The sequence below is a fragment of the Nycticebus coucang genome, chromosome 5, assembly GCF_027406575.1.
Source record: "Nycticebus coucang isolate mNycCou1 chromosome 5, mNycCou1.pri, whole genome shotgun sequence".
In the NCBI taxonomy this organism is placed as follows: domain Eukaryota; kingdom Metazoa; phylum Chordata; class Mammalia; order Primates; family Lorisidae; genus Nycticebus; species Nycticebus coucang.
In genome coordinates this window covers 47,170,815-47,189,653 of record NC_069784.1, presented here as the reverse complement: position 1 = coordinate 47,189,653, position 18,839 = coordinate 47,170,815, and the positions used below count along the sequence as shown (strand labels likewise).

Genomic DNA, 18,839 nt, shown 5'->3' with positions numbered 1-18,839 from the left:
CATAAAGGTTCAGAAGTGTTTGATGTGTTTTTCAAGCAGAGAAAAGTCAAGTGTGACTAGATGTCAAGGTCCGGATATGAGCCATGGGAGGAGGAAGGAAAGGTAGCCTGAAGCCCCAGATGCCGTGACGCCGAGCTTAGACTTGACTCTGTAGACCAAGAGTTTTCAAGCTGTTCTTAAAATCTTAGGAGCCCCTTGGATGTGCCAAGGTGCACTTGGGTGTGTGTGTATGTGTTCATGTGCACACGTCCACACTCAGGTGGGCAGGGAGAAGGTATGTGAGGGCCTGGATGTCCCTCCCTCCAACCCCTGACTTCAACCAAATGTTTTCTATGTTGAGCAGCAAAAGATTTTGTATAACTAAAGGAAGTCCCCTTCCCATGTCTCTCTCCTAATAAAGTTTGAGAACCCCTGCTGCAGACAGTTGGGAGAGGGGAGGCAGAGATTTTTATTCAGAGAGTAACACAATCAAATCAGGAGTTTAGAAGGAAAAACCCATGGAGGCTGATAAAACGGGTTGGGTCTGAAGTTAAGAGACCAGGTCGGAAAGAGCTGGTAAGGCTAGAGCTAGGTCAGCAGGTGCTAGAGCAGAAGAATAAGGGGTGTAGTGGAAGTAGGGACCCAACTCCTGGGAGGCTCTTGTGGGTCCCCAAACTGTGGGAGCAAAGTGGGGAGGGTGAAGGGACAGGAATGAGGATGTGCACAGTCCTGCTGAAAGTCTCTGCCTCCCCATTAGTGGCAGCATGGGTTGTCTTGTCTTTTACTTTTAGTCAAGGAGTTTATCCTACAAACAAACTCTCATGGAGATGCTCAGTATGTGAAAGACCCGGTGGGAACCTAGGAGACTAGAGCTGTTAGAGACTGAGCTTGGAAGGGATGAGTGGGGTAGGCTGGGGAGAGGCCCGTAGGGTAGATTCAGGAAGGGGCCTGGAAAAACAGCAGCACTGACAGGGGGTCAGAGAAGCAGGTCCCAGGGATAGGAAGGGGGACGGAGCAGTCAGGCCAGCAAGAGTAGGAGCAGGAGGGAAGGTATCAGGAGACCCAAGACAGGAGGGGGTCCGGAGGCTTCAACCTACTTGAAAAAAGTAGGTTGAGTTGGGGGTGGAGGGTAGGGTGGATCATTGGTGACATTTGCTAGGTCAGTGCAGCGTGGAAGAAGGGCCGGAAGCCAGATTTCATAGAGTTGAGAGGGAGGGATATTGGAAAAAGCATAGATCAAGTTCCAGAGATGTAATTGGGGATAACCAAGGGCAAATTGCTATGCAGAAAAGGGGGGGGTGGCGTGCTGTCTTCAACCCTCACTAAGCCATGGGGGAACTCCCATGAGATAAGCAGAATCTTCAGCTGCCAAAGAAGAAAGCCACAGTTGCAGCCAGCTAATGCGGAACCATGGAACAGTCTGAGGCCCAGGGCACCCTTTGCAGGGCTGCTGTGGCCTTTATGTGGAAGGAATGCGTCTGATCATTGTTGTTGGGTTATAAGTGACTACAGTTTAGCTGACGAGAGAGCCAATATCCAGCAGATGTCACGGACACAGTCCTACCTGGGTGTGTTCATCCAGGAAGATGGGTGAAAACCTGCCTCTTGCATCTCTGTCACTTGGGACTGGTCCCTGGGGGAGTGGAGCTGCCATAGCAGTCACACATTGGCTGAGTGTAATTTGCTCTATCTGGAGGGAGATGGGTCGCTGGAGAGATGGGGTGTTTGGAGCAGGACCCTGGCCCTGGTGGGAAGTGAGGGCTGAAAAGCCTGAGGAGCAAGTGGGTATAAACCTGAGCTAGGGCTGGAGACGAGGACCTGGACACAGCTCACTCGCAGCTCCTGTGTGTGCTCTTAGAGATGGGACCCTCATCTGCTTGGGCAGTGTGTGGAAATGGGAGCGGGGGAGGCACTGGTCTTGAACACAGTGGAAAAAGCCGTTCTTGGAAGACAGTTGAGATTGGAGCTGGTGAATGTGCAAGGAATTCTAACCTCCCTGTCATAGGATTTTCCCCAGAGGAGGCAGGAACTGGGCAGTGGTTGCAGCTCCAGTCTCCAACCCTTAGCTCCATTTCTTACCTGTTCTGTCTCACGCAGTTGGTGGTCACTGCACACAGTTACACAGCGGGCTGTGACACTTTAGTGGAAATGAGCCTTCTTTGCTCACCTCCACTTGCCTGCTTGAACACCCAGCAATTTGAAGGGTGCTTAGGGTCACTGGCCATTTCAGAGGTGATCTGACTTTCAGCTGAAGTAGGTACTTTCCCTCTCCATCTACCCCAAATATTGATCTCACAGGTGGTAGACTAGTGAAAAGACATTAGTTTTCATTTTTCCTATATAATTCTGTTAGGCTTAGTCTTACCTATATCTTATTGTAGTATTCCCATGGGCTGGGGAGAGTATTTTGATATACTTATGTTTAAGTATTTATTAGGATTGTAGTCAGCACCTAGGCCACTTTCTAATTTTTGTCTCACAGACCTCAGTGGGTCTTACAATATCTGCTGAAGATACTTGTAGTCATGTTGCTTAAGTGGAGTTCTGGGTGCAAACATCGAGGCTAGACTTTGCCATCTGCCTTTAAGTGATATCAGAGGTTCCGTACTAACCTCTGGGGCTCTAATCTAGGGCATAACAAGCTTTGAACTGAGCCCTGTTGGTCTCAGCAGGGATAGCAAGCTCCTTAGACTGGGGATGAGCTACCTTTGAATTCTCTCTCTGATATTCAGGAGTTTCTCTGGAACTCAGATCACCTGGGTCTGAGTTGGATTTTTCTCCTAAGATAAATGCAGTGGTGCCTCCCCGGTATGAGCATTGCAAAGTGGGGATTGCTGATGCAGTTTAGTAAGCTGGGGCCCTCATGCCTGTAGAATGTGTCCATTGGTTATTTGTTTTTTTAGACAAAGATTTCACTGTACGGCTGGAAACAGAGAAGCGGCTGCACACGGTGGGTGAGCCAGTGGAGTTCAGATGCATCCTGGAGGCCCAGAACATTCCTGACCGTTACTTTGCTGTCTCCTGGGCCTTCAACAGCTCACTCATCGCCAGCATGGGGCCTAATGCTGTGCCCCTCCTCAACAGTGAATTCGCCCACCGGGAGGCCAAGGGACAGCTTAAGGTATCTAAAGAGAGTGACAGTGTCTTTGTGCTGAAGATCTACCACCTCCGCCAGGAAGACAGCGGGAAGTACAACTGCCGGGTGACAGAGCGGGAGAAAACGGTGACCGGGGAATTCATCGACAAGGAGAGCAAGCGTCCCAAGAACATCCCCATCATCGTTCTCCCCCTCAGTAAGTAGAGAGATGTGCTTCTTCCTTCTCCGCCCTGATTTCAGCATCCCCTAGGAAAAGAAGGGGGTAGAGAGCAGACACAGTGGGGGCGAGGGAGGCCCGGTGGAACCAAGGGCTAAAGCAGAGCTGGGAGAGAACCCTTGGAACTCTCTTCCCTCCAGAGCTTGCCTGCCCTCACTTAGCAGCCCCCCAGGCAGGATCAGGGGTGTGTCACGGGCTGGCGCCAAGCACCGCAGAGCCCTGGGCCAGCAGGCCTGTGCAGACACCCCCAGCACTAGCTCTGCTTGGAGGGAAACCAGGAGTCCTGGGAAGCTGTTTGCTCCCATCTGGGAATCAAATCCTAGAAGAAGCAGGTAGATGCCTGTCTTGAAACCTCACTTAAGGAGAGTTGGTCTTTTATGGGAGGATTTTAAATCATAAAGTGCATTATTAAGAAGGATTTGCTGTCTGAGTTTTTTAGGTATACAGGTTGGTATTTTCTTAATTGTCTCTTCCCTATAGAAATTGCGTCTTTAAAGTCAGTATAGATGGGATCTCTCACATCTTCCTGGAGCATAGGCTTTTAAAGTTTAGCTGATTTCCGGGGCTGCTGGGGTGGGCTCCCTGCCTCCTCGTACGTAGGCTGGCGTTGTCTGGGAGGGTAGTGGCCATTGCTGTGGGATTCTAAGGACTACCAGTGTTTGCTTGTGTTCTGTTTAAACATTCATAGTATTGGGGTGTTCTTATTAATCTTATTTCTCTCATAATTCTATTTTTAGTAAAAAGAAAATAAAAACTTAACGCCCTGATTTTAAACAAAATGATAGTTGTAAAACTAACCTTTAACCTTGTCTCAGCTACTCAAACTGTTCTTTCTCTTAGCCTTGTAATGATTTCCTTTATGTTTTTATTTACTTTTAAACATTTAAAGTATTTCTCTTCAAGTGTGAAGTAAAACGTAGACAATGGGGGGGCTTACTGCTCTTTTTCTTTTCTTTGCTCATCAATTGGATTGTTTTCTTTCATGCTTATTATTATTTTTTAAAACCACACATACGTAGATACCTAATTATCTCAAAATTCTTTTGTTTCTTAGCCCCCTTTTCCCCACTGCAATGCCTAGCATGGTGCTTTGCATAGAATAGGTGCTCGCTGAATATTTATACAACTGAAATTATTGACATGAATGTCCACTCTCTTTACTATTTCTTGTCGGTTTGTGCTTGCCTTAACCGTGGACTCTCTCACTTTTAAACCTGTAACTAATTCCTCATTAAAAAGGGATGGAGTGACGGGCAGCCACGATATTTACTTCCTATAACTTTTGTACTAAGATTTCCCCCAATTCCTTCCGAGAACTTGTTTGATGATCTGTGGCCTGCTATATTGCTTTTCCAGCAGATAACTGGGTAGTTAAAGTTCCCCAGCATCACCAGATCCTGCCCCAAGGCCACTTGGGTAAGTCTACAAAGAACAACAATCACATCGGTAATGATAATGCCTGATTTTAATGGCGCTTTTCCTCTTAAGAGCCCCAAGTGCTTCTTGCATATATCATCCCCTTCTCCACTCATACCTCTCACGTCCTTGTAGAGGCCAAGGTTATATCCATCCTGTGAGTGAAGAAGTCAGAGCAGCACACAGGGAAGTAACTGAGCCCATTGTTCAGCTGGAGGTTGAGTTTGCATCACATTAGGAAATGCTGGCTTCTAACTCCAGACCCACTGCTCTGCGCTTAGCCTGTGCCATGTCATCCACTCCCTGATTCGAAATTTCATTTGTAAACATACACTCAGATTCTTATTAGTTTTGTCCTAGTTTTCACTTAATCCAGAGGGTTTTAAATTGTGGCTGCCTTTTTCCCTGGCCTGGGAACCCTTGTAAATAGTCTTAATGGGGCCGTGAGGCACCAGGTTTATATCTGCCTTTGCCTCGCCTGCTAGAATGGCTTTTCTTCCTGTAGCTCCGCATTCTAAGTGTGCGGGTTTGCCAGACTGGTTTGAGCAACAGAGCACTGAACAGCAGCTTTATAAACAAGCCAGGACTTACATTAAGAGTCTGCTGGGTGATAGCCGGGAATGGGAGTGATGTCCTACGAATCATTCTTCTGCTTAAGACAAGCAAAAGAATTTTCTCCCTTGGTGCTGAAGTTGCCCTTTCAATCCCTTTCTTTGAATTGATAACCGTGGGGATGATGAGTCTTTAATCCATAGAGGAATATTGTTGTTATTAATGGTGATGAAAAATAATTACCTTATCTAATCCTCTCAATGTTGTGACCCTAAGAAGTAGGCGCTACTAGTATCTCCATTTTGCACATGAGAAATTGGAGCTTGGGTAGGTTAAGTAAGAACTCCAAGATTATAGAGTTATGAAGTCTCCAGTCCACGCTCTTAGCCACTAGTCCTTAGACGGTGCAGGAGCCTCTGGGTCTCCATGAGTCATCTTGGCATGACTCTTGAGGAAGGTTGCCCTCCTGAGAAAATTGCTATTCCCCGCCCTGTCCAAATCTTTTTTTCCACATGAAGCAAGCAAACCCAGAATGGGTAGCAGGCATACTCATGAAAATCAGAGTTATATGCTGAGTCTCTGTGCTCATCTTTGTTTCTGGCTATTGGGGAAATTAAGGGGAGAAAAGATTGATTCAGATGCACTGTTATGTGTGTGTGTTTCCCCTCAATAATTGGGTGTGCCTCTTTAATCTGAGCTTTGATTTAATTTATTGCTTTAAAATTATTGTGTATGGGTGGTGCCCAGAAAATTGAAGCTGAATTAGTGATGATAATTTTGCATTCTTTAATACTTATAAACCTTTTGAACTCAATGGTTATATAATATAATATATGAATAATTAAGATAGATTAATTATCTTAATCACCCTCTAACAGATTAGGATATCCATGACATTTATAAAAACAAAGGAATTAGTAAAATTAGTCAGGATCGTGGTGACCAGCTTTTGAAGATGTGTGAATCTATATGCATCATCTCATTTACTTTTTTTTAAGGGACAAGGCCTCACTTTATTACCCATGGCACAATCACAGCTCATTATAACCTGGAACTCTTGGGCTTAAGTAATAAGTAATCCTCCTGCTTTAGCCTCCCAAATAGTTGGGATATAGGCACATGCCACCCTGCCCAGCTATATATTTTTTTAAAAATATTTTTGTAGAGGTGGGGTCTTGCTTTGTTGCCCAGGCTGGTTTTGAACTCCTAGTCTCAAGCAATCCTCTTGCCTTGGCCTCCCAAAGTGCTGGGATTACAGGCATGAGCTACCATGCCTGGCCTACTTTGTAATCTTTTAAAAATTCTATAATTAAAGGTAGCCTTCCCTCTCTCTTCCAGAAGAAGAAACTGAGGAATATAGAGTTTAAATAAATTGAATGAGTGAGTTTAAATAGCTAAGTAAGTAGCCGAGGCTAGGCTGAGGCAGAGAAGGGAGTGGAATCCTTAGCCCAGACTTCAGAGGAATGTTTCCAGGTGGAGAGCGAAGGAAGCCCCAGGGCTGACTGCGGGCAGGTAGCAGAGTGGTGGATGACGCACTCTTGTTTATTCCTCTGTGTTAATGAAAGTATGAAAGCTCACTCCCCACGCACTCTGTGAAACTACAGCATCTGTGCTCCATTATTCTCCACACTTAAGAACACGTTATCTTCTAAGTACTTCCTGTCATTTTTTTTTCTACTCCCTAATATTGTCCTGAAGGACTTAAATGGCACATTAAGGACGTTCAGCTTTTATTTGACTGCTGTAGCACGGAATGGTGGGAGGATTGAATTGAAGTAGGACTTTGGAGTTACTCATCTTGCTGAAAATCCAACTTGAAGCCCTGAACTCCAGCTCAGTAGGTTACCTGATAAATTGTTTTATGCCCTAAACATCATGTCAATGTGTTATATTTCTTAGGTTCTGATGTAGTCTCAGGTTTTAGAACAGGGGTCCTCAAACTGTGGCCCGCGGGCCACATGAGGTGGTGTGATTATATTTGTTCCCGTTTTGTTTGTTTACTTCAAAATAAGATATGTGCAGTGTGCAGAGGAATTTGTTCATAGTTTGTTTTTTTTTAACTATAGTCCGGCCCTCTAGTGGTCTGAGGGACAGTGAATTGGCCCCCTGTTTAAAAAGTTTGAGGACCCCTGTTTTAGAACCTCCTTGTCCCAGTCATCAGCATACAGCAGAGAACACCTTAGATTATCAGGCCTAAGTCACAGGGAGCAGTGCCCGGAACAGGCAGCCAGTGTCGGCTGCCTTTTATTCTCTGAGGCTCACTGTACCTTCAGGGTGATTCCATTTGCACTCCTCCTCCTGTTGATCTGTGGGGAGGGCGTCCTGTAGACCTGAAAGCCCCCAGCCTGTTACTCTCTCCCTCTTCGCAGAGAGCAGCATCTCCGTGGAGGTGGCCAGCAACGCCAGCGTCATTCTTGAGGGCGAGGATTTGCACTTCTCCTGCAGCGTCCGCACGGCCGGCAGGCCACAGGGCCGCTTCTCTGTCATCTGGCAGCTCGTGGACAGGCAGAACCGCCATAGCAACATCATGTGGCTAGACCGGAATGGCACCGTGCAGCCGGGACTGTCCTACTGGGAGCGCAGCAGCTTTGGGGGCATCCAGATGGAGCAGGTGAAGCCCAACTCGTTCAGTCTGGGCATCTTCAACAGCAGGAAGGAGGACGAGGGCCAGTACGAATGCCACGTGACTGAGTGGGTGCGGGCAGTGGACGGCGAGTGGCAGGTTGTGGGGGAGCGCCGCGCCAGCACCTTCGTCTCCATCACAGCTCTCGGTGAGTCAGTGGGGGGGATGATAGGGATGCTGCTCCAGGGTCAGGCTCCTTACCCAGACTTTGAGCAGTTGGAGTTCTGGCAGGAAACAGCACTTTCCCAAGGGTTTAATTGAAGAAATTCTTCATGGTGGTACAGCAGAGTTGAAGGAACCCCTTATGGATGGTGGGGTCCCTGGGGGCCAGCAGGAGCTGGGAGCTGTTACAGCTTCTATGTCAGGGTGGTGGGAAATGGAGTTTATCAGAGTTTTAGCCAGGTGATCAAGGCCACCCCACAGGAGCAGTGGCCCCAGTAGAGGAATGTGGTTGCTGCCAAACCTGGCCTGCGAGAGAGGTAGCAGGGTGTTTAGGCGTCACGGCTTGTCTCCCCTGCCCTGCCGCCCGGGGACCCTCCAGGTGGGGAGAACAAGGCAGAGAAGGGTAGGCAGTCACCTGTCACCACTTATTTAGCATTTACTGTGTTCTTGGCTGAATCTAACCCGGTAAGTGTAATTGTCTCATTGAATCCTCACCTGGTCAAGAAGTAGACACTTACATTTTAAAAGGAGCTGAGACTGAGATGGATTAAATAATCTGCCCAAGGCTATAGCTTTTCAATGACCAACCCACAGTCTGAACCCAGGAAACCAGCAATCTATCTTACATTTTTTTCCAAAGACTTGTGTTTTTATCTAGTCCCCTGTGTGGCTCCAACCTAAGAAGGCTATTTGCTCGTTAGAATGAAATGAAAAGATACCTGTAGATTTGCTAAAACCAAAGAACATTAGATTTGCTCCTCATGGGGTAAAGAGGCTTCTGTCAACATTTATCTGCCTAATATAATTGGTATAGGAAATTTTGAAAGACCAGTGTATGAATTTTCTGGGAAGATAATTTATCAGGTCTTCCTGTTTATTAGGACACTGACTTCTTTGTCCTCGGCAACTTCATATCCCACTCCCTGGGACCACATCACTGCCTTTGGACACACTCAGTAAAGATGGCAGCTCCAAGTGATTTCCCTCCCCCAGTAAAAGTCCTCTTTCCCACCTGTATGAGATTTGAATGACTTTACTTTCTAAAAACTTAATCTGAAAGATTGACCTGCTTTCTTCAGTAATCTTACAGCTCAGATTGCTATCTCTAGGAACTTCCTCTAGTGATTTGAGTTTCCTGATCAGCTCAATCCCCGTGCCTGTGGTCCACGCTGGTGTGGCCCGTTGGGGTGGAACTTGAAGGGGAAGTTGTGGGTGTCTAGTACTGGTGGTTCTTTCCCATCCTAGGAGGTTGGGAAAGTCCAGGGAGTGATTAGAGTTAGTCAGGGCTGTCCCTCCAGAAGTACTTTGCAGTAGCAGGTTATCCCCTGAGTTTTTTCATACTCACCGTTTGTCTGGTGGTTCCCACAGTCAGGGCGATTGACTATCTCTGCCCTGGGATTCTGGGGCTGGCTCTGTTCACCTGCTGACCCCTGGGATGCCTCTGGTAAGAGCCAGAATCAGACGAGGAAGAATAGGAGGGCACCCTGGATTAACTAAGGTTGGCCAAAGTTAACAATGACTGTGTGCATTTTCATATTGGTTTAATTAGGCACAGGCCCCCAAATGCACACGGGCCATTATAACTGTTCAGTTAGGGCAACTCGGGTGCTCCGTGGTGTGTGACTGAGGCACATGTCTGTGCCAGGCCTAGATGGAGTCATTTGCTTGGAGAAGGTGTGAGGCTAGGAGCGCCTGCTGTGGATCCCGTTCCCGAGGTCCTGCCCTGTACCACTCTCATGGCAACACCTGCCACGCACAGGTGCACAAATGGTTGTGACAGCCACTTAATGTTTAAGAATGAGCCTCTGTGTCTTAAACCTTTTTTTTTAAGACTGTAGAGGTGGCATATGAAATTCAAATTGAAGATACAGAGTTTTTAGCAAATTGTACTTTCCTACTGTCTTAACCTCTCATAGAAAAGCTAAACGATCCGTTCTGTGACTAGTCTTTCACCCACAGAATTTAAAGTACTTTATTTGTTTCTTTAACAAAATACATATTTAACAAAGTATGATACATACCATGTACCAGGTATTATTACAAGAATTTTATAAATATTAACTCATTTAATCTTCACATGGACCCATTTTATAGATGGAGAACAGAGGCAGAGAGAAATTAAGTAACTTGCTTAATGTCACACAACTAGGAAGCGTCACCGTCAGGCAGCGGGCCCCAGAGTCCATACCCATAGATCCTGACTCTGCCGTTTACCTGCCAGCAGCTTGATAGTGGGCAGTTTATTTAACCTCTCTGTGCTTTGTTCTTGCATCTGGAAAAAGAGATGATAAGGCTACCTGTTCTGCAAGGCGATTTGGTTGGATTCATTGAAGTGTGTTGGAAGCAAAGCAGTTGACCCCATGCATGGCATAAACAGTGCTCAGGAAATACTGGTTGCTGCTAGTTTTCTGATCATAGTCAGTGCATTAATATTAAACAGTATTTCCAGACTGCAGGGGCTTTGAGGCAGTGATGCTGAGGAGTCAGTACTGGGGTTAGGAATGCTGCCTGTTCAGTAGGGAATATTGAGAGCCCGTTGACCCTGGTCGGGGGACCAGGAAATGGAGGTCAGGCTGGGAGGTCATAGCCATCTTGCGCAAGCATTATGAAGGAAATTGGCTTTCTCTCCTGTTTTTTCATGGAAACCCAAGATCTCAAGGAGTGGCCCTGCCTACATGTGTACTCAGTTTCTGAGAGGACTGTGGTGACTGTGGGGATCCTAGGGAGGACTGAACACAGGTGCACGCAGGTTGGGAAGGGCTTGGGCTAGTGCTGCTCAGGAACATGGGGGCAGCCTCTCTCCATGGAGTTTTGTGAGCTTCATACCAAAGGCCATGCTGACCTGGCCGTGGGGAGAGGGCCCTGAGACCCTCTGCACTGCGCGGCTTCCCTTGCCGCTGCCTCAAGAGGCAAGGGGCTACTCTGGTTGAATCTCTGTGCTCTCTCTCCAGAGACCGGCTTTGCGGTCACAGCCATCTCCCGGACACCAGGGGTGACCTACAGCGACTCCTTTGACCTACAGTGCATCATCAAGCCGCACTACCCTGCCCGGGTCCCTGTGTCAGTGACGTGGCGGTTCCAGCCGGTGGGCACCGTCGAGTTCCACGACCTGGTGACCTTCACCCGGGATGGAGGGGTTCAGTGGGGGGACAGGTCCTCCAGCTTCCGAACCCGCACTGCCATCGAGAAGGCTGAGTCCAGCAACAACGTCCGCCTGAGCATCAGCCGAGCCAGTGACACAGAGGCGGGCAAGTACCAGTGTGTGGCGGAGCTGTGGCGGAAGAACTACAACCACACCTGGACACGGTTGGCAGAAAGGACCTCCAACCTGCTGGAGATCAGGGTGCTGCAGCCAGGTGGGTGCTGTGGCCGGGTGGGTACTGAGGGTGGGTGGGTGCTGCAGTCAGTGGGTGCTCCAGCCAGGTGGGTGCTGTGGCCAGTGGGTGCTCCAGCCATGTGGGTGCTGCGGCCAGGTGGGTGCTGCAGCCAGGTGGGCGCTGTGGCCAGTGGGTGCTCCAGCCAGGTGGGTGCTGTGGCCAGTGGGTACTGCAGCTGGTGGGTGCTCTGGCCAGGTGGGTGCTGTGGCCGGTGGGTACTGCAGCCGGTTGGGTGCTTTTGGCCGGGTGGGTACTATGGCCGGTGGGTGCTGCGGTTGGTGGGTGCTCTGGCCAGGTGGGTGCTGTGCTACAACTGATTGGGTGCTGTGGCCAGTGAGTGCTGTGTCCCAGAGTCGTGGTCTTCTGGGGCCTCTGTGGGTGTGTGCTCACATTGCATGATGAAATGGGTGAGGAGGGATGGAAACGTGTGCATGAGCCCTTGGCATGGCTTCTTTGCTTCCCAGTTCTTTATCTTGAGGAATTTCAAATCAATAGGAAGGTGCAAGAGTTGTGCAGTAAACCATGTTTCCTTTCCTTCATTGCCAGTAGTGACGTCTTACCACATCTGTTTTCTCCCTTTGTTTTCTCATTGTTTTTGAACCATTTGAAGGTAAATTGCAGACAACAGGACACTTCCCTCTAGATACTATCACATGTAACTCCTAGGAACAGGACGTTGTCCTGCCCACCCACCGCCCCATCATCCTCCTGTTGGACTTGAACATTAGTGTCGTCCTGTTACCTGCACTTCCCCAGTTGTCCTAGTCTTTTGAGTTTGTTTTTTTATTTTCAAACTAGAATCCAGTCTGGGTCACACAGCATGTTTAGTTAGTCTTTAGACTCCATTAATCTAGAACAATTCCTTTGTCTATGTGCACAGTCTCACACTGTCATCCTCGGTAGAGTGCCGTGGTGTCATAGCTCACAGCGACCTCACACTCTTGGGCTCAAATGAGCCTCTTGCCTCAGCCTCCCGAGTAACTGGGACTACAGGCATGTACCACAACACCCAGCTAGTTTTTGTATTTTTAGTAGAGATGGGGTCTTGCTCTTACTCAGGCTGTTCTCCAACTTCTGAGCTTAGGTGATCCATCCAGCTTGGCCTCCCGGAGTGCTAGGATTATAGGTATGAGCCACCACGCCCAGCCTCCCCAGGTGTGCTGAATTTGAGCTCCTTTTTCTTATGTCGAGTCCTAGGCTGAGTCTCTCTAAGTGGATGATAGAGAGCAGTACTTGGGAGCAGTAGTCGATGGGACATTCTGCAGGCATTTTCACCCCCACCAGGTGCTGCTCAGAACACATGGGAGCAGTTGAGTACGTGCAGCTCTTAGAGTTTTGCTCTGTCTGCCCTTTCTCCTGCCAGGCCAGAAAGTGGTGAAGGGCGGGGCCCTGGCTATCAGCTTCTCATCCCTCCTGTCGTGTAGCCAGTGCCCAGGCTAGACCAGGCACCCACACGGGAAATGGTCAGGGTTCAACTTTGCAAAGATGGCTTGAAGGCTGTGCTAAAAGGATTTTTCTGCCCACTAATAGCCAGCCAGGTTAGTGCCCACCCTGGTCTGCTAGAGCACTTTAGGTGGCTAGAGTGCTGTTTTCCGGGAAGTGAGGTTAAGTAATGTAACCTCTGAGTTTATCCTTCACCTCTTCTAACCCCGTAACAGAGCCCTATTCTGTACCAGATTTGAAGCAAGTGAGTTGTATCCATGATGAGACTGTTTCTTGGCCACTTAGAGCCTAAACTTGGACTGACAAGATGCCCAGGGAAGAGGCTGTTTTGCTTAAGTGGATTTTCAGGTTAATGGAAGGTTAAGCAGAGACCCCATTTTAGGTGAACCCTTGTTGTGGAAAATGCTGATCTGCCCACTGGCCTGCCCTCCTGAGTGGGACGTTAAGATCATAATTGCACCTTTGTCATTGCACCCCTGGGCTCTCAAGGTTGTTCTGAGCAGCGGTCCCTGTCACATGGTTCTGCAGCTATGGAAGACCTTGCCTGACATTGCCTTTTTGATAAATCCTGGTTATTTTCTTGTATCTATTACTATTTGGAATCTAAGACTTGAGTGTCTAAGGGAAGAATACAGAATTGGTTCATTGGAGGTTCTAATTATTTACTGTTGCTAAAGGCAGAAAGGGACCAAACCATACGAACTACCAGACCTGTGCTTGGTGCTTTATGTTTTCTTTTTAAACTTATCCAACAATCTAATAATGCAGATATTTATATCCACATTTTGCTAATGAGGAAACCAAGGCTCAGGATGGTGGGAACCTTGATGAAGGCAAACCAGCTAGTTTAATGGCAAAACCAAGATTTGAACTGAGACTGGAGCTGGGTCTCTCGGACTTCCAGGCATCTGCCCTTTCCGTTATATGTAAGATAGCCTCCAGGGTAGAAGAAGCAGCAGCTGCAGAGTTAGGAGGACCAAAGATCTGCTCTGAGCATGGTCTCCATCTCTTGTGGGTCTTGTGCTGATTCCGTTGTGTTTTCACAGTAAAGTGAGAACCAGCAGCGGTTGGCACAGGAAACTTAGGAGTGTCATTATACTCGGCCCTTAGGAGGCCTCTGCTCCGAGGTGTGTGGTAATGTGCCTTCCTGGCCCTCTGGGGGCTGGGGAGAGCAAAGGTAGATGCCCTGGGCTGCACACAGCTCCCAGAGGGTGGGCAAGGCACCAGGGAGAGTACAACCCCTTAAGTGTTGCTGTCTCTCCTTTATTAAACATTTATGCATTTAGCACTTAAGAGCTTCTTACCCAGTTTTACTCTTTTCCCCGATATGTTGATGCAGGTGCTTTTATTTGGGGGAAATAGAGGTAGAAAAATACATGAGGGCTGACTATAAGCTGGAAAGCGGAAACTTGGGTGGATACTTGGTGCATATCTTAATCTTCACTGTGACCCTGGGAGGAAAGTTCCGCTTTCCCATTTTATAAATGAAGTCGCAGAGGCTCAGATGGGTTTCAGCTTGCCCGAGTCAGATACTTCGTGAGTGGGGAAGCTGGGATTTGAATCCAGGTATGCCTTAGTAAAAAGCAATCAGAGTGGGGAGACTTTGGCCTTTTTAAAAAGCTATATAATATGAAATAATTATTTCTCCATTTAGTTAATGGTATCATTTATAGAAGAGGTTTTCTCCTTGTAGATCGCTGGGACTGGTAGTAAGCACAGTGGTAACAATGATGGCAGCTGATATTCACCGCGCATTTCTTCATCCTCGTCCTGAATGTTCTATATCTAATAACGGAGTTCTTCCTTACTTAATTCATGCAATGCTGTGAGACAGACTGTTTCACCCATTTTACAGAGGTGGATGCTGACTCAGAGGTTATATAAATTGCCCAGCAGCCCTTGATAACTGGTAGAGCCAGGACTCAAATCAAAACAGGCAGCCTGGCCCTGGAGTCCAAGCTCTTAATTTTATTATATTACAATATTTTCTGGACAATTGTTTTTCTTTTTACTAATCCTCATTGGTGTCGTCCATGTACTTTTATTTAATGGCGTTTTTCTCTGGTTTGGCATCCCTGATTTCCTGACCCCTTTAGCAAATGCTTAAATCTGGAAGTCACAAGGCATTTATAGAGCTTCCTTAAGACACAGTTTGCTCATGGTGGAGAAGTTTAGTCTGCCTCTGATGACGCCTCTGTTTCTTCTGACTTCTGCCACCAGGTGGCTCTGAGACTTGGGGACGCCAGAGCTTAAAGCCAGAGTGGCCTCCCATCTGCTGCTGTGCAGCCTTAGCTCTGCTCTGGTGTTGTCCATACAAATGGCCTCTGCCTCACTCCCACCCTTTTGAAAGAATATTTTTTCCAATATTCTTATTCTGTCAAAATCAAATAGTGACCTGGGACTCGGGCTGGCCTGTTTATGCTCAGCCTTGCACTGCTGTCCTGTTGTGTCTCCCAGCAAGGCTATATGTGGGCTGCGCCCAGCCTGCTCCCTGCCCGAGCCCAGCTGACCTTGGCTACATTACAGCTATTTGATTCATGAAACTCTCTGGTTGGAGGACACACTGCACTTGTTTCGGATCTACCATCGACCCTTCCACACATGCTCCTTGTTTGTGCCATCCCCAGGGAAATCTTCAGGGAATGCCTGCACTCCCCTTTCACCGTGGATCCAGCTTAGTCTGAGCTCCGTTGATTGATCGTAGAGTGTGACCCCTAAGGGCATTCAGGCATTAGACTTTTAGCCAGTTCAACACATTTGAATCTTAGTTCTAATCAGTTCTTTTTTCTTTTAATTGTGAGGCATTGCCCTGCTTCCTTCTGATTTTCTTCTGCACAAATCCACCCTCCAATTACACATCCCTAAATACAGAAGCAAGAAGGGAAATGTCAGCACTCATGTTCCAAATGTTTATGACCATATCTTGGTCTGGCTATTAAATATTATACATTTAAATCGACAAAGCAATAAACAAACTTCCAGGAGGACAGCTTCCAGTGTAGAAAGCCTGCTTGTCAGAGGGTGTATTCTGCTGGGATTTTACTGATGGCCAGTCAGGTTGAATATTTAATACCCTCTGGATGTTGCCAAATCTGTTTTCTTCTATTTCTTAGTGCTGACTGGGCAGATTGGGATAGCAGAGGGCTTTCCTTCGACTTCCATGAATCTAGGCATGTGAACATTGGCCCTCCTTATAATGGTCCAGTGGTGACTGGCTGTCCCACCCCTTAGAGACTTGTCCCCTCCTTTCTTTAGGGGGCCAAGAGTTCTCTGTCTTTCATGCCGTGTGGCTTCTGTCTGTTGTCTGGGCAGAGATAGGGTGAGCATGAGTGTAGGAGCCCCAGGAGGTGCACCCGGCCCTCCCCCTGCCACGGGCCTCCTCGTTGTGATAGCAGGTGCTCTTATTATTGGAATCCATGAATGAGGGTCACTCCTCTGTCTGCAGACAGGTAAGGCAGTGTCTGGTACATCTGGGTTGCTTTAATTACCTATTTTCTCCTCCATGTTTTTGCATCTTTCCCCCGCCCTCTGCACACCTGTTTGAGCTCCTGCTAACTACCAGTGGCCATTTAGGTGCTGAGGCTGCAGAGATGGAATGTGTCATATTCCTTCCTTGCGGGCCCTGTGGGAGGAAGTAGGTCTGGGGACAGGGGGACGCAGGAATACAGGAAAGCCTTCCTGGTGGGGAGGCAGAGCCAGCACCAGCTTGAGCAGGAGGTACGAGAAGGGAACCCGTGTGGGGAGGGAAGATGAGGGGGGCATTTCAGAGTTGAAGGAGGAAGCAGAATTTTTATCTTGAAATGGCTGAAGCATGGGCTCTGGAAGTGGTTCACCCCCAGGTAAGGTTGGCAAGGACCAGGGAATCCCTTTTGTACAGGGGAGCATGGAGAGTAGCTGTAAGCAGTAGCTAAAATCAAGGACAGACTCAACAGCCTGGCTTTGAACTCCTGGTCTACCACTTAACTGGCTATGTGACCTTGAGCAAGTATCTTTATAAAACTGGGAATATTTATTTCATAGGACTGATGAGGACCAAATGGTTAATATTTCTAAAGTTCTTAGAATCATGCTGAGTACATAAAAGGACTATAGGAAAATTTGAAAAGAAATTAGAATAAACTAAGGAATTAGGGCTTCAGCTCATACTCAGATTGTATACTACTTTTTAGAAACAATTTATCATGTTCCTTTACTACCCTGAAATAAAATTCATAGACAATATAATATTCCCAATCATATAATCTTTAGAACTTGCTCTGCAGCCCTAATTGTGAGATAAAGAAGGAAATTTTTTTAAACTGTAGTTGCTTATAGTAAACAAAGGCCCAGTCATGGTCAGTGATGGGGCTGGCAGAGTAAATCCTGCCCTGAACTCGTGCTGATGATCCCCTTGGCAGAGACTGGACACCCCAAGCAGCAGCATTGCTGCCCTGGACAGGGTTTTCAAAATCCTAAGCAACTCTTGCTACAATTCTGAGCAAAACAAAGGAAAATCCTCTCCTGATGGACCGAGCATCTATTAAGACCATGAAAACTCAAGGTATTATTTATAACAGTGATTTTCAACCAGCGTGCCACAAGAGAATCATAGGTGTGCCACAAAAATTTTTAAAGATCATTAATTATTTTCAGAAGAAGTTCAAAGAACAGTAAGCATATTATTTTTTTTAACATTTTTTTTTTTTTGGATCAACATAATTTAAGTGTGCCCTCCAAGTTTAACTATAAGGTCAAATGTGCTGTGAGATAAAAAAGGTTGACAAACACTGGTTTTATAGTAAAACAAAAGTAGATTCTAGCTTCCCTTTCTAACTTGATCCAGTCACACCTGACCACTCACCGTTCCCTGGATTCAGTGCACAGAGAATTTGTCATCTTTGCTCACCTGTCCCCCCTTTCTGGAATGACCTTTCACCCTCCTATTTAAAATCAGAGACATAATTTTCACCTACGTGAATGTCACTCAAGAGTCACACAGGACACGAGGCAGAGTTGTGTTGTATTCAGTTGTCCCAGATACAGTTTTACACCTTTCATTGGCTTTAGTCGTTAACTATCTTCCCCTTCCCAGACTAACGTGACAACCACAGACATGCGTACAGTTGGCTGCCCTGGTGAGTACTGCTGTCTTCAGGCCCTGGGGTGTGGAGCAGGAGCAGCCTCTAAGCTAGGGAGTAACAGGCCCTCAACTGCCATTTAGGAAGACCTCCGTGGAAATAGCTAAAATTTACTGGTGTTATGATTTACCAGGTTCTGTGCTAAACTCTTCGTATGGACTATTGATTTTAGTCTGTAGAACAAATGGGGTAGATACTGTCATTGGGCTCTTTTGCACATGAAACACCTGTGGTCCTCACAGGGGCTGGGCTCTTCTAACTGTGGAGGAAGTGATTCACACAGGCCACATACCCCCTGGGCAGTGCCATGGCAGGACGTCACCCCTCCAGGGCAGTGCCATGGCAGGGCGCATGAGTGCTTCCCAATTAGAGGTGGACTCTTCAGTCTTCCCTGAACTCTAGGAAATGTCCTCCTTGCCCTTGAGATGTAGGAGGAAAACCAGAGTGCAGAACAGAGCTGACCCCTGGGCCCCCTGTCATCCATCATATTTTAAAAATGCCTCTCTTTCAGTCTTCTCAGCATTTCACAATATTTTGACATGGGAAGGGAAAAAAAAACATAGAAGTGCTTACAAACATTTCTCTTCCTTGGAGTCTTATTCTCAGACCATGTGATGGAATTGAAGTTTAGTCATAGGATTCCAGTTTAACATATGCGGTTACTATGGCAATTCAGGTTTCCTTGGTAACGTTGCAAAAATAATCCGGCCCCAATTAATAATACATTTTAAAGCTTTTCTACTCAACACTGAACAACCCAGTTTTTTGGCCAAGAATCAGATAATTCAGGTGGTGTAATTTGCACTGATAGAGATATCATTTGCATGCAGTGAATTGGGTTGGAGAGGAATGAAAA

At 47.1% G+C, this 18,839-nt stretch overlaps 1 protein-coding gene across 5 annotated transcripts in view; it reads left to right on the top strand.

Moving 5' to 3' along the window:
* IGSF3 (immunoglobulin superfamily member 3) overlaps positions 1–18,839 on the top strand; it is a 98,009-nt gene that overhangs the window by 61,628 nt on the left and 17,542 nt on the right. For 2 of the 5 annotated variants that reach the window (XM_053591999.1, XM_053591998.1), the window contains exons 5-8: positions 2,883–3,272; positions 4,650–4,709; positions 7,631–8,032; positions 10,998–11,402. In XM_053591999.1, coding sequence (XP_053447974.1) covers positions 2,883–3,272; positions 4,650–4,709; positions 7,631–8,032; positions 10,998–11,402 — 1,257 coding nt within the window. The remainder of the gene's footprint in view (positions 1–2,882; positions 3,273–4,649; positions 4,710–7,630; positions 8,033–10,997; positions 11,403–18,839) is intronic. The other 3 variants (XM_053592002.1, XM_053592001.1, XM_053592000.1) reach the window with 2 other exon arrangements.